This window comes from Eufriesea mexicana, unplaced genomic scaffold, assembly GCF_001483705.2.
Source record: "Eufriesea mexicana isolate 0111107269 unplaced genomic scaffold, ASM148370v2 scaffold437, whole genome shotgun sequence".
NCBI lineage: Eukaryota > Metazoa > Arthropoda > Insecta > Hymenoptera > Apidae > Eufriesea > Eufriesea mexicana.
The window spans coordinates 418,795-430,566 of NW_016908585.1; the positions used below are offsets into that span (position 1 = coordinate 418,795).

General features: G+C 32.7%; 3 protein-coding genes across 3 annotated transcripts in view; 2 read left to right on the forward strand and 1 right to left on the reverse strand.

Moving 5' to 3' along the window:
• Positions 1 to 29: 29 nt before the first annotated feature.
• Positions 30 to 5,425, forward strand: Gat-1B (GABA neurotransmitter transporter-1B). The gene is made up of 14 exons (XM_017896965.1): positions 30 to 137; positions 2,243 to 2,539; positions 2,649 to 2,868; positions 2,944 to 3,045; positions 3,144 to 3,312; positions 3,394 to 3,526; positions 3,598 to 3,732; positions 3,807 to 3,910; positions 4,051 to 4,175; positions 4,269 to 4,381; positions 4,441 to 4,572; positions 4,655 to 4,858; positions 4,944 to 5,111; positions 5,191 to 5,425. The coding sequence occupies exons 2-14, from the start codon at positions 2,306 to 2,308 to the stop codon at positions 5,290 to 5,292; spliced, it is 1,941 nt and encodes a 646-aa protein (XP_017752454.1). The 5' UTR covers positions 30 to 137; positions 2,243 to 2,305; the 3' UTR covers positions 5,293 to 5,425.
• Positions 5,426 to 5,777: 352 nt separating this feature from the next.
• Positions 5,778 to 6,655, reverse strand: LOC108545380 (male-enhanced antigen 1). The gene is made up of 4 exons (XM_017896956.1): positions 6,583 to 6,655; positions 6,210 to 6,403; positions 6,067 to 6,135; positions 5,778 to 5,987 (listed from the first exon to the last, which is right to left on the reverse strand). Exons 2-4 carry the CDS (start codon positions 6,384 to 6,386, stop codon positions 5,778 to 5,780), a joined length of 456 nt encoding a protein of 151 aa, XP_017752445.1. The 5' UTR covers positions 6,387 to 6,403; positions 6,583 to 6,655.
• A 4,854-nt stretch (positions 6,656 to 11,509) lies between these two features.
• Positions 11,510 to 11,772, forward strand: part of LOC108545381 (DNA-binding protein D-ETS-6) — a 7,171-nt gene continuing 6,908 nt past the window's right edge. Inside the window, exon 1 of the mRNA XM_017896958.1 lies at positions 11,510 to 11,621. Within this exon, the coding sequence (XP_017752447.1) occupies positions 11,510 to 11,621 (112 nt within the window). The remainder of the gene's footprint in view (positions 11,622 to 11,772) is intronic.

Genomic DNA, 11,772 nt, shown 5'->3' on the forward strand with positions numbered 1-11,772 from the left:
AGCGCGATTTGAGAACGTAACGACACGGGCCGACGTACGGCACGCTTCGTCAATTTTTTTCACCTACGGCGGTTCACGACTGTTATCGATATATCGGTCCAGTGGGAATCTCATTCAGATCTTGTGAAATTGTGCACGTACGTACACTGTTTGAACTGTTTGTCAAAGAGAAGTATCCTTTTCTGTGATTTATTATGACCGTCGATAAAATGTCATATACTACTTGCTCAGTGGTTACCTTATGTCTATAGAAGACTATCGTGTTTCTCGATTCAAAACTTTTGAATGACATTTTTTCCATTTTCACTCTTGTCTCATCTCCTTTTTTCGTATACACAGAATGGTACCTGTAACCATAATGCGTTTATTAAAAAAGAACGGAAAATATACGTGTAGAGATAACTTTAAGAATTTCTGTAAAATATAATAGAATCTTAACGAAAGTAAACGGATTTCTGTATGTCATATCTATTGGTACTTACATAAATAATTTTATTTTAAATTTACGTTAAATACCGTTTCTATTTTTGTTACTCTTCTTTATAATTGAGGCGCACTCTTTGTGTTGAAGAGCACGGGACTATTTTCTCTGGATAAAGGGAGGGAAAAAAAAGGATAAGGATGATGCGTTTTATCTGGGTTCTGCTAGCGGACTCCTCAGTAAGGCTATCTTCTTAGCAAACCCGTGCCTCAGACGCGGGATATTTTATAAGAAAATCAAGAACTTTCATTTATAAGACGCGAAGGGGGGTTCTCATCGAGTACTTGCGGGAACCTTGATCGTTCCAAAATCCCTCTGGTGGAGAGTGCGCGAATTATGGGGTCGTCACATCAAGTTGAACTCCCGGTGCAATTTTAAATAAAATCTGACGTCTTAGAAATCAAAGAATGTCCATATATGGAAAGCTAAGAGTTTTAACTTACGTTTGTTCTGCATACTGTGCAGTCTTGCTCGTCAGAGGCTTCGCGATTGTAAAAATTTGGAAGATTTTGACAAGAACAAACCACATAAGTTTGTTTCGACAACATTAAAAAATTAGTCAGTACTGCTGCTCATTGTTTTATCATCACAGAAGTTGGATTTGCCTTCTGTACAGCACCTTTCGTAATTGGAGTGGCACCCGTCACGAAAAAAGAACAAGAATGATGCGTTTCATCCGGGGTCTGCTAGCGGACTTGTCAAAAGTAAGGCTATCTAGTAGATTCATGCCTGAAACGCGGGAAATTGTAGCGAAATCTGGAACTTTTTTTTGTAAGACGCGGAGGATGCATCGAATCACTTGCGGGAATCTCAATCGTCCTAGAATCCTTCTGGTGGAGAGTGTGCGAACTATGGGTTAGCCACAATAATGGAATCGCTAAATTACATGACGTTTATTGTTTTATTTGTATATCAACATAATCGTTGAAGATAATACTAACATTGGCTGAAAATATCATAAGATTAATTTATCTTCGTTCGTTCAAGTCAGTCACTATACAATTGAGCTTATTACACAATTGAAGTGTAGAAGTTGTAAATTGTTTTATACCGAGGATAGTATCATTAAAAGGACATTGCACCCATGAATTCGTTAATGATCGTCGATACAACAATCTGTTTACACTTGGAAGTTGGATGATTTTTACATGTTTCTCTGCCGTAATTATGATAATTTATCAAGTGCAGATTGGACACTTAAGAGGAAACGACAGAATTGAGGATGAATAATTTCTTACCTCCTACATGGCAAATTGGAAATTTAAATCAGAACGATTTTATTGTGGCGAGACGTCCGTCGATCATAGTTCGTTGTTCCACGTGATGATCTCCGATGACATCGTTTCTTTCACCGATGATTAATCTAAAATAGGACAAGGTTGCCCGATGGGAACAACGTTTGACAAACGTGATTCCCGGAAGTGGCTCGTTGTCTGTCATCCATCATCATCAAGACCCTTGTGCAGAAGTATCTCACGTAACTACGATGACTGCTGAATATTCAAAGTTCTTCAGAAATGATTGCGTCATCTTTCACTTATTGCTTATTACAGATTTATTTAACGTCAACATTGCTTTTAATTAGACAACTGCAAAATGTAGATAAGTCAAGGGAAAATAATCTTCAGCGTTTCAAGGCAAATGTCAAGATCTAGACTCGTAAAATGCCTGTAGATCAAGCATTCGGTATTATGGACATTCGAGAACTCTAAAAAGACCTTCTCTTTAGAACTTTCTTCGATAATTCATTTTTGTTTGCAGATCGAAGAAACATTGAATAGGATGAGGTGAATTCGATTGACTTTGCATTTCGGACAGGAAATAATGCCTTCGAGCGGATCTTCTAAGGTATCCAAGGTAGATAGGTCCACAAGTCCTCTGCCATGTAAACCCGTGAATCCTGTTCAGGAATTAAAAACCCTATTTGCTGAACCACCTTTAAGAGTCTCAAATGGCGGTAAAGAGCAAGATTTTCGCCTCGAGGCGATTCAGTGTCTTCAATCCCCGACTCTTACAGAAACTAAAATATTGCCTGATCGAGGAACATGGAGCAGTAAGGTAAGATACAAGATAATAATACAAATTACAGAAATAAAAATATGTAACGAAAACAACTGGAGATACGCGTATGCATATTGAATGACGAATTGTTTCCGTCTGTTTTAAGATCGAATTCATCCTCTCTGTAGTAGGATTGGCAATAGGATTAGGAAATTTATGGCGATTTCCGTACCTCTGCTACAAAAATGGCGGTGGTGCTTTTATGGTTCCTTATTTTATCGCTCTTGCACTTGCCGGAGTACCTATGTTCCTAATGGAGTTATCGCTAGGACAGATGATGACTATAGGTGGATTAGGTGTTTTTAAGATAGCTCCGATTTTCAAAGGTTTATATATGTATATAATTACTTCTGTAAAATATTTAATTGCTATTCCATCTTTAAACTTTTTTTTACAACCAGGCATTGGATACGCTGCTTGTGTACTCTCCTGTTGGACAAACATATACTACATTATTATATTGGCATGGGCACTTTTTTACTTTTTGGTCTCCTTACGAATCGGTGGGAAAATAATATACGTAATATTAATAAAATTACGCATTATATAAAATTCGTTTAATATAAATTAATCATACGTATGTATGTGTATATATATATAGATGTGCCATGGAGAACATGCGGTAATCATTGGAATTCGCGTTATTGTCTCACCCCCACAGAACGTTTAGAGATGTTGTGTTGGCCCGAAGACCAGGATACGATATGTTCTACTTCGATCGGTAATTTAAGTCACACTTTACTGAGGGATCCAGTAAAAGAATTTTGGGAGTGAGTTTGTATGATACAAGAAATGCTGTTGTGGTTTCCGTTTTACAACCGTAAATTGATGCATCTTTTTATTTTAAAAAGGGGGCGTACTCTTCAAATCTCTGACGGTATAGAAAATGTAGGTTCAATTAGATGGGAATTAGCAGGTACATTAGCTATTGCGTGGATCATGTGTTATTTTTGTATTTGGAAAGGTGTGAAATGGACTGGAAAAGTAAGATTCCATAATTAATCGTAATGTACGAATAAAATTAATTTCTTATCGATGTTAATTTTTTTTTACAGGTTGTGTACTTTACGTCGTTGTTTCCATATGCATTGTTGTCGGTTTTATTGGTAAGAGGATTGACGCTGCCAGGAGCAATGGAGGGTCTAAAATATTATGTAACACCAAATCTATCAAAACTCAGTGAACCCGAAGTATTAGAATATTGCTACTTTTGTTCTCTAAATTCTGTCTACCTGATGGACTAAAATTTAATAAATGCTTATAGGTCTGGATAGATGCGGTAACACAAATATTTTTTTCTTACGCACTGGGTGTAGGCGCATTGGCTGCTCTTGGAAGTTACAATAAATTCAATAATAATGTTTACAAGTGAGTACGTGTTTTATTTAAATACAGCATATTTTTCAAATAATTTAATTATATTTAATTTAATTGATTTAATATTCGTTATAAATTTGTTATTCTTATTAGCTTTCCATGTATAATTTATAAATTTATATTTATTTTAGGGATGCTCTTATTGTTTGTACAGTAAATTCTTGTACCAGTATGATTAGTGGTATTGTTATATTTTCTGTGGTTGGTTTTATGGCTCATGAACAACAAAAATCTGTTGCGGACGTAGCAGCCTCTGGTAATTATGATCGATATTAAATCATAGCTACTACTTTATATTTATAACATTTGATTTTTGTTAATATTTTGTTCTTGTAAATGTTTTAACTAGGTCCAGGTTTAGCTTTCTTGGTTTATCCTTCCGCCGTTCTAGAATTACCAGGATCATCGATTTGGTCTTGTTTATTCTTTTTCATGCTTATTCTTATTGGCTTAGATAGTCAGGTAATTTAAAACATTTCAGTAAGACGAAAATGAAAATGATCGATTATTATGTTTTATAGTTTTGTACAGTTGAAGGATTTATAACAGCCGCGGTAGATGAATGGCCGTCACTTCTTAGAAAACGAAAAGAAATATTCATCGCTATTGTATGCTTTGTCTCGTATCTTATTGGTCTTTCTTGCGTTACTGAAGTAAGCAGCTGACAAAAAATGAAAAGATTTTAACCTTTCATATAAATAAATTATGTAAAAAATATCTTTATAATATTTGCAGGGAGGAATGTATGTGTTTCAACTCCTAGATACGTATGCTGTAAGTGGATTTTGTCTTCTATTCTTAATGTTCTTTGAATGTATTGCTGTTTCGTGGGCATTTGGTGTAAATCGATTCTATGATGGAATTCGTGATATGATTGGTTATTATCCATGTTGTTGGTGGAAGATATGTTGGACCATTACTACTCCTGCCATTTGTGTGGTAAAGTAAAAATGTTTATTGCAAAATTTATAATTATTATATTACGTTTTTAATGCCAGTTAAACAAAATATATTTTCATATCAGGGTGTTTTTACTTTTAACATAATTAAATTCGTTCCCGTAAAATATCTTACATATGACTATCCATGGTGGAGTCATGCATTTGGATGGCTTTGTGCACTTTCTTCAATGTTATGTATTCCTGGATATATGATTTATATCTGGTTTAAAACATCTGGAACTATCTCTGAGGTATAACTAAAATCAATTTTTTGCCTTTAAAATTCTGTATTTTTCATTTATCAACTTCACAAGATTAACATTTTTCCAGAAATTCCGAAAATTGATAAGAATAGAGGATGATGTTGCCACGTTACGAATGAAACTAAATCCAACAAAAGCTGCCGCTATTAGTGCAGATCTCGAACTATAAGTGTACCTTTATCAATGATGCAAGTGTGTTCTCTGCAATGTATGAATGGACAGAAGTATGATTTCATATGTTCAACAGTATCATATCATATATTCATGTAATCATTTATCACAAACAAATAAAAATTTAGTGCTTATATAAAATTAGTGCTAAAAATAATAATACACAAAAGAAAAGTTCTATAAAAAATTCCCATAAGAAAAAGATATATGTACACATTTTGGAAAATCACAGTAATTAATTAAATCAAAATTTAATTACTGCAAAATAAATACTTTTATTTGTTATACTTTACATTATGTTAAATTTTCTACTGTATACAATTAAATGTATATACTAAATTTCTTTTGTTTGAAATTTCACTTCTAATAGATTTTAAAAGTATAGCTTAAACATAAAAAAAGAAATTATGTATCTAATTTATATCAAACTACATACATAAATTTATATAAAAGAATTAATTAAAATACTTAAATTTATTTTTCTCAATTATTTTGCATTTCTTTAATACGTCCAATAAGTTGCTCCTTCCATTGTTCTTCTGATATAGCTTTTGCCCACTCTGGAATCGCTGAGATTGGTAAAGTGAAAGATGCCATCATAGATTTTACTTGATTGATTTTATCAGCATCCATATCTATATTTGATCTATTATAAGAAGTTGACCAAACTTCTACTGTTTCTGGTATACAATCCTATTAAAGAAATAAAATATCATTGAACACATTAAAAAATAAATATAATAACATTGTTTTAAATAAAAAACATACATACATGTGATTCTATCAATGGAGCTCGTAATGCTTGGCTAGATTCACCTGCATTAATTATCCATTCATCATCCTAAGAAATTGAGGAATTATATGATATAAACATTTATTATATATAATTAAAATATTATCAAATAATGTACATACATCATCTTCATATAATATTGGATCACTATCTGCAGGAATTTGAGATAATGGCACATATCCGGCCATTCCTATGTCTTCATCTTCGCTATCTGATGCATTTAATCCTCTAGTATCAATAGATAAATTTGGTATATTTAATGATTCTTCAATAGGTTCTTGAGTGGGGTCAGGAGACATTGTGCATCACCTTTTCTCTGTATTTACAAGAAAAGTTTATTTATAAATAATTTCTAACCTTACTTTTACGTACGTCATGCTCCTTTATAGTAAAATTTATTAATCTCTTTTGTGTAAACAAACAAAAATAAAATCATATAACTAGATCTTTTACTGCAATATTTTCAAATCAAATAAATTATAAATGTCAACAAACCTATAATTATATAAAACTTTGACAGTTCACAGCTGATTTCGAGTTCTTTGTAGCCTACAGTTTCATACAGTTGTTCAAATGAATTACTTATTTGAAAATGATAATAAGGTAATAATGCTTTCTAGTGTACTTTGTTAAAAAATAAATAACCTACAATTTTTTAAATGTATAATATATTTTTATTTTTTACGTTTGTCAAGTGTTTATCTACATATATATCGATAACTTTCCTCGATTTAAACAGCACATACTTCATTTAAATAATTATGTTGACGATTCTCTATTTTAATAGAAAGTTACCTTAAAATCTTAAATTAAATATATACTTTATTTATCATATATTTCATTAAATAATACAAACAAATTATGAACTGTTTTAATTATTACATATTTTCTAAATAATTATATAACGTTTATATTAAATAATAAATTAAATTATATATTTGATAAATAATTCGAAATACTATATATATATATATATATAGATATATTTATAAAATAATAATATACATATATACATTTATAATAGAAAAATATATCATAGCCAAACCTTATAAAATTATTTAAGTTTAAGAATGTTAAAAATGATTACAAAAATCTTATACCTTCTTTCACTTAATTTCTATGAAACTATATACTTTATACCACCAATGAATACACATTAATCAAGATATACAAAGTTGCAAAAAAAAAACTTAAATTCTAAAATGAATTGCAAATTATAAGTATTTCTTGTGTTATCTTCCGATACTGTTTTTCAAATATCCTTTGAGAAATGACATCAATTACTAGGATTTGCTATAATAAAATGATTACTCAAGGGACCGGACTAATAGACTCTAATCCCAGGTATCCTCCCTTTCATAGTTATCAAGCTCGAAGCTTTCGGGTACAAGTTGATTACAGTTAATAGATATCGTTATAAATTAAATATCGCAGAAAGAAAACTTTTCGCTTTAATGACAAATTGCAAAAATGGTAAGCTCTAAAGCCTTCAAACTAAGTAATATAAGTACAATATAAGTAATGTAAGTATATTTAATCCTCAAATTTGAAATTTTTATGTTTTATTTATCGCATATGTCCGCATTTGTCCTGATTATTTTATCAATGTTTCGAGAAAATGAATTTTAAAGAACAATTGAACATATTTTTATCAACTTAACGACAGTTTAATAAATTTTACTTATTTTCAGAAATTTCATAATGATACCAATCTTATTTTATTAGTATCGTGCTGATATTATTTCAGAAACGCATTAAAAGTTATTAAAAACACAATTTCACTGAGGTATATACTTTCTTAAATCATAAAAATTCAATTGCTTTTACGTTGGAACTTAAAAAATATTTATTTCGACGTCAAAAATAGAAATTGTGCCACGAAAAAAAAATTAATGGAGTAAGAAGTCAGCTAATGGAAAAATTATGATATTAGAGTAATGGAAGATATAAAAATAGAACTGTTCTGAAGATAGAAATCGAAAGTATACGTCCGTTGATGAATAAGTAAAATACGATGGCTTCTTCTTCCAAGAAAATTAGTAATCACATGGACAAAAACTGAGACATATACGGTGTGATTAAATTTACCAGAAGGTTACGATCTTGTTACATCTGGCTGACTACATTCTTAAGCATATAACATCTATATACACAAACATACATACGCGTGTATGAGGATACATCAAAAGATGCTACATAGATTATACTTAAAATATTATACGAAAATACCTATACATTTATTAAAAATTGCAACAACAGAAATTAACGACAGAGATGAAGTTTTACCAAAAATATATTTCTCGCTTTTCGTTGACAAAATATTCATATCTCCAGAATCCTTGCAAATAAAAAAGGATAAACAATGAGACAACCAAGTTTCTCTCTTCCTCTTTTCAACCAAGCAGATGTTCCCTCTACCCAACAATTTGCTCGTTAGCACTGAAAGGTTTACGATAAATCCAACTCCACTCCATTATGGGGCAAATAGAGTCGCGAAACCGCAGCAGGAACTCCATCATAATGGGAAAAAATGCCTTAGGTGGCACATTCGAAAGGTTACATCGCATCTGGTCAGGCTGGCTTGCCTGATCGCAGGCTTCTTGAGACAAGAAGGAGAAAAGGAAGAAAAAATAGGTAAAGATGGCCGATTGAACGTGATTCAGCGGTTGGCGATGTACGCCCCGAAACCGACCGGTCTCCTTCTTGGTTCCGGGAATCCGTACTCCGCCAATCGGACCTTCAGCATCAGCTCCATTCACAGGAGAAGACAGTGTTCGTCTGGAACGTGACGATACAGCCTGGGAAATACATCGGCGAATCTATACCGAACATCCCGTGTATTCTTATCAGAGGAAACGGTTCGGTAATAAATCGGTATCAGTAAAAGAGGTTCGCGTATTAAATGCTCGGTGGAAAAGAGTTCGTTAGAAACGTTTCATCGTACGCAAAGTGTCGATTAGTTAATCGTTATGTCATATATTGCACCGGTGAGTTTTCATAGAAATATCTGTCACGCAATAGTGACGTAATAATTCTGAGGAACGGAATGAATGTCAATTTCTTCGCGTCTCGTCTGTCGTATAATTTTCGCGATCCTGTAGAGTACGTGAGTATCGCATTTTTGAAACTTTTGTACTTTTTGTCTTTTACTTTTTCGAGGAAGATAGTTTTGAAAAGGATTGAAACTTGAATTTATAACTTAGGTCGTTCGTTCATTCGGTTACCTGCGTTGATTTACGTTTTCAGCAATCGTTTCTATTCACTTCTGTATCGCCCGATTATACGTGTACAAACGATAGCTGTTTGTAAAAAGAATCGCAGTTTTGTGCTTTGCTCCTTTCTTTAACGCGTTACAATTTGCACATCGAGGTTTGAAAGGCGAGACGGATTTAACAGTGAAATTATCGCTATGTACAGAGCTAATAATATGGCTATTATTGTATGAGTATATTCTACGAGATAGTGCAAAATACAAAATTTTCCAGTACCTTCAATTTTACTTACGTCAGCTTAAGAAATTTCACGTTGTGCAATATATGTCAAAATCTTATAAAAGAGACACCCAACAAAACGATACATTTTTGATGCATTTTAATAAACAACACTTTGATAGCTATTCTCACAGTTACATACACATGTGGATAAAAATGACTACTAATATCCAATAGAACATTTAACAGTTTGTTATAATTTTAATGCACATCGGACAATGCTATTTACAAATTCACAGATAAAACGGGACGTCCTTTTTCACTGTATTTTCTGTTATTCGCAGCTTATAGCCGAGGAATAAATTTCTCGAAACTGGCAGTCGTCTCGACACTTTTGCGAACCGGTGTTAAGCAATACTCGAATGTTCGTTCAGTTGACCGTATTGTACTATACTAAGATCCGGGAAAATAACCAGTGAGTAACCCTTTTCATTCGGTTTCTCATTCGAAACTGACGATACAGGGTCAGCGGTGCTGCAAGGATTCACCGGAGAAATCGGCGAGTCCCGATGACGCACGTGGCTCATTCCAAGGAAACATATGAATCGACCGATGTGCGAGTCACACCGATTTCAACAGCGATTACTTACATGCTACTTCTCTGTATGAGAGTATTTTCGGACGATCGAAGTACGACGAAAATAATTTGAGTTGCGATCTCGAATAGTAGGATAATCCAAATATAAAATGGTAAATATAAAATGAAAGCTGAAATGAAGGAAGGCTGAGGGAAATATATTGAAGAGATATGCGTATATACGGGGTGTTCCGTTATTAATGTTATAGACGGACAGGGGGCGGTACCATAAAAAAAGTAAATAGAAAAAGAAGAAAAACTTTTTTTTAATTTATATAATATATAAGCATCTGATAGTCAAGTTTTAGTTTCTGCTCGTAAATGTGCTTATAAACGTGAGCAATTGCTGTCAATGCTATAATTGTTAAATGAAAGCTGTATTCCAAAAATAACAAAAGTGTTGAGAAATTAGAAGCGAACGTTACATTGTATCATGAAGAATTAAAAGATACAAACATTTATAACACAAGTAGTGCACGATAATTTAGTTAAAAACATCTTAAGCATCGTGTTTATCGATATATCAATGAACATAATTGCAAGAAGCAAATTACTCGTGTTTATAAATACAAAACACGAACGGATATAAAGATCCTAAATTTATATTTATATTTATATTTGATAAATTTTCGAATGAAAATTAGTTTTGTATTAAAAAATGTATTCTTTCTTCTAGATTTATTTCTTCATCAGATAACACTTCCTGCCCAGTTGTACCACTAACGTTACGTGAACACGAATATGTAACGCATCTATGATTGAACGAAATATAGCAGATAAAATGTGATAGACAATATAATAATAATATAATAGAAAATATAGAAAAAATAGAAATAATATAATAGATAAAAACCTAGTTCAATTGCACGTATGCTATGTAGAATTAAATCAATCTGAAGACTGAAGAATTTGTCGAGGAGAACATGTCTCGTTATCTGCACCTTCACTTCGAAGAAGTCGATCGATTCCGAAATATCAATGAATCGTATAATCAAAAACAAACGATTGGCTTATGTACATATTACATATGTCAGTGAATCATCGACACTTTGCGGAGACCACGAGTCATAGTAGCGAGCGACGAAGCCGGATCACAGTTTCTCTAAGATAAAAACGGAAGATCGGATAGGAAGCCCACGATCGAAGAGCAGACGGTATTTATATGAACAAAACAGCAAAGAGAGACGTATTCGTGGAAAAATTTAGCTCAAGATTCTCACACAAAGTGGAGAGAAATTTTTCCAAGTGTTCGATTCTCGAACGATCCGATTTTCCATACTTATCGTCAACGAATGCTCAGATCTAGGAAAAAATGCGCGATTTGGCGATACGTTGGCGAACAAGCTCGAAATTTATGCCGTCGAGCAAGAACCAACGCGTAATACGTGAAAAAGAATCAAATGCCATAGAACGGAACACGATCGAAGGAGACGATATGGAGTCAGAACCGGTGATGGTACCATCTGGTAAATATTTTTATCTATAAATTCGAAGTGGAAGACTTTAGAAGTGAATTCAAGAAGCTTACTATAGTGTTTGAAGTTTCTTAATCTCTGGTAATTTTAACATCTTTATAGAAACAATGCAAAGGTTCTTTAAAAAAAATATATATATAAA

Coding starts and splice junctions, on each gene's coding strand:
- Gat-1B (XM_017896965.1), top strand. CDS start 2,306: ATGCCTTCGAGCGGATCTTCTAAGGTATCCAAGGTAGATAGGTCCACA. Junction 4,382..4,440: donor TTATTGGCTTAGATAGTCAG/GTAATTTAAAAC, acceptor TATGTTTTATAG/TTTTGTACAGTTGAAGGATT. Junction 5,112..5,190: donor CATCTGGAACTATCTCTGAG/GTATAACTAAAA, acceptor ACATTTTTCCAG/AAATTCCGAAAATTGATAAG.
- LOC108545380 (XM_017896956.1), bottom strand. CDS start 6,386: ATGTCTCCTGACCCCACTCAAGAACCTATTGAAGAATCATTAAATATA. Junction 6,136..6,209: donor CAATATTATATGAAGATGAT/GTATGTACATTA, acceptor TCAATTTCTTAG/GATGATGAATGGATAATTAA. Junction 5,988..6,066: donor CTCCATTGATAGAATCACAT/GTATGTATGTTT, acceptor TTTCTTTAATAG/GATTGTATACCAGAAACAGT.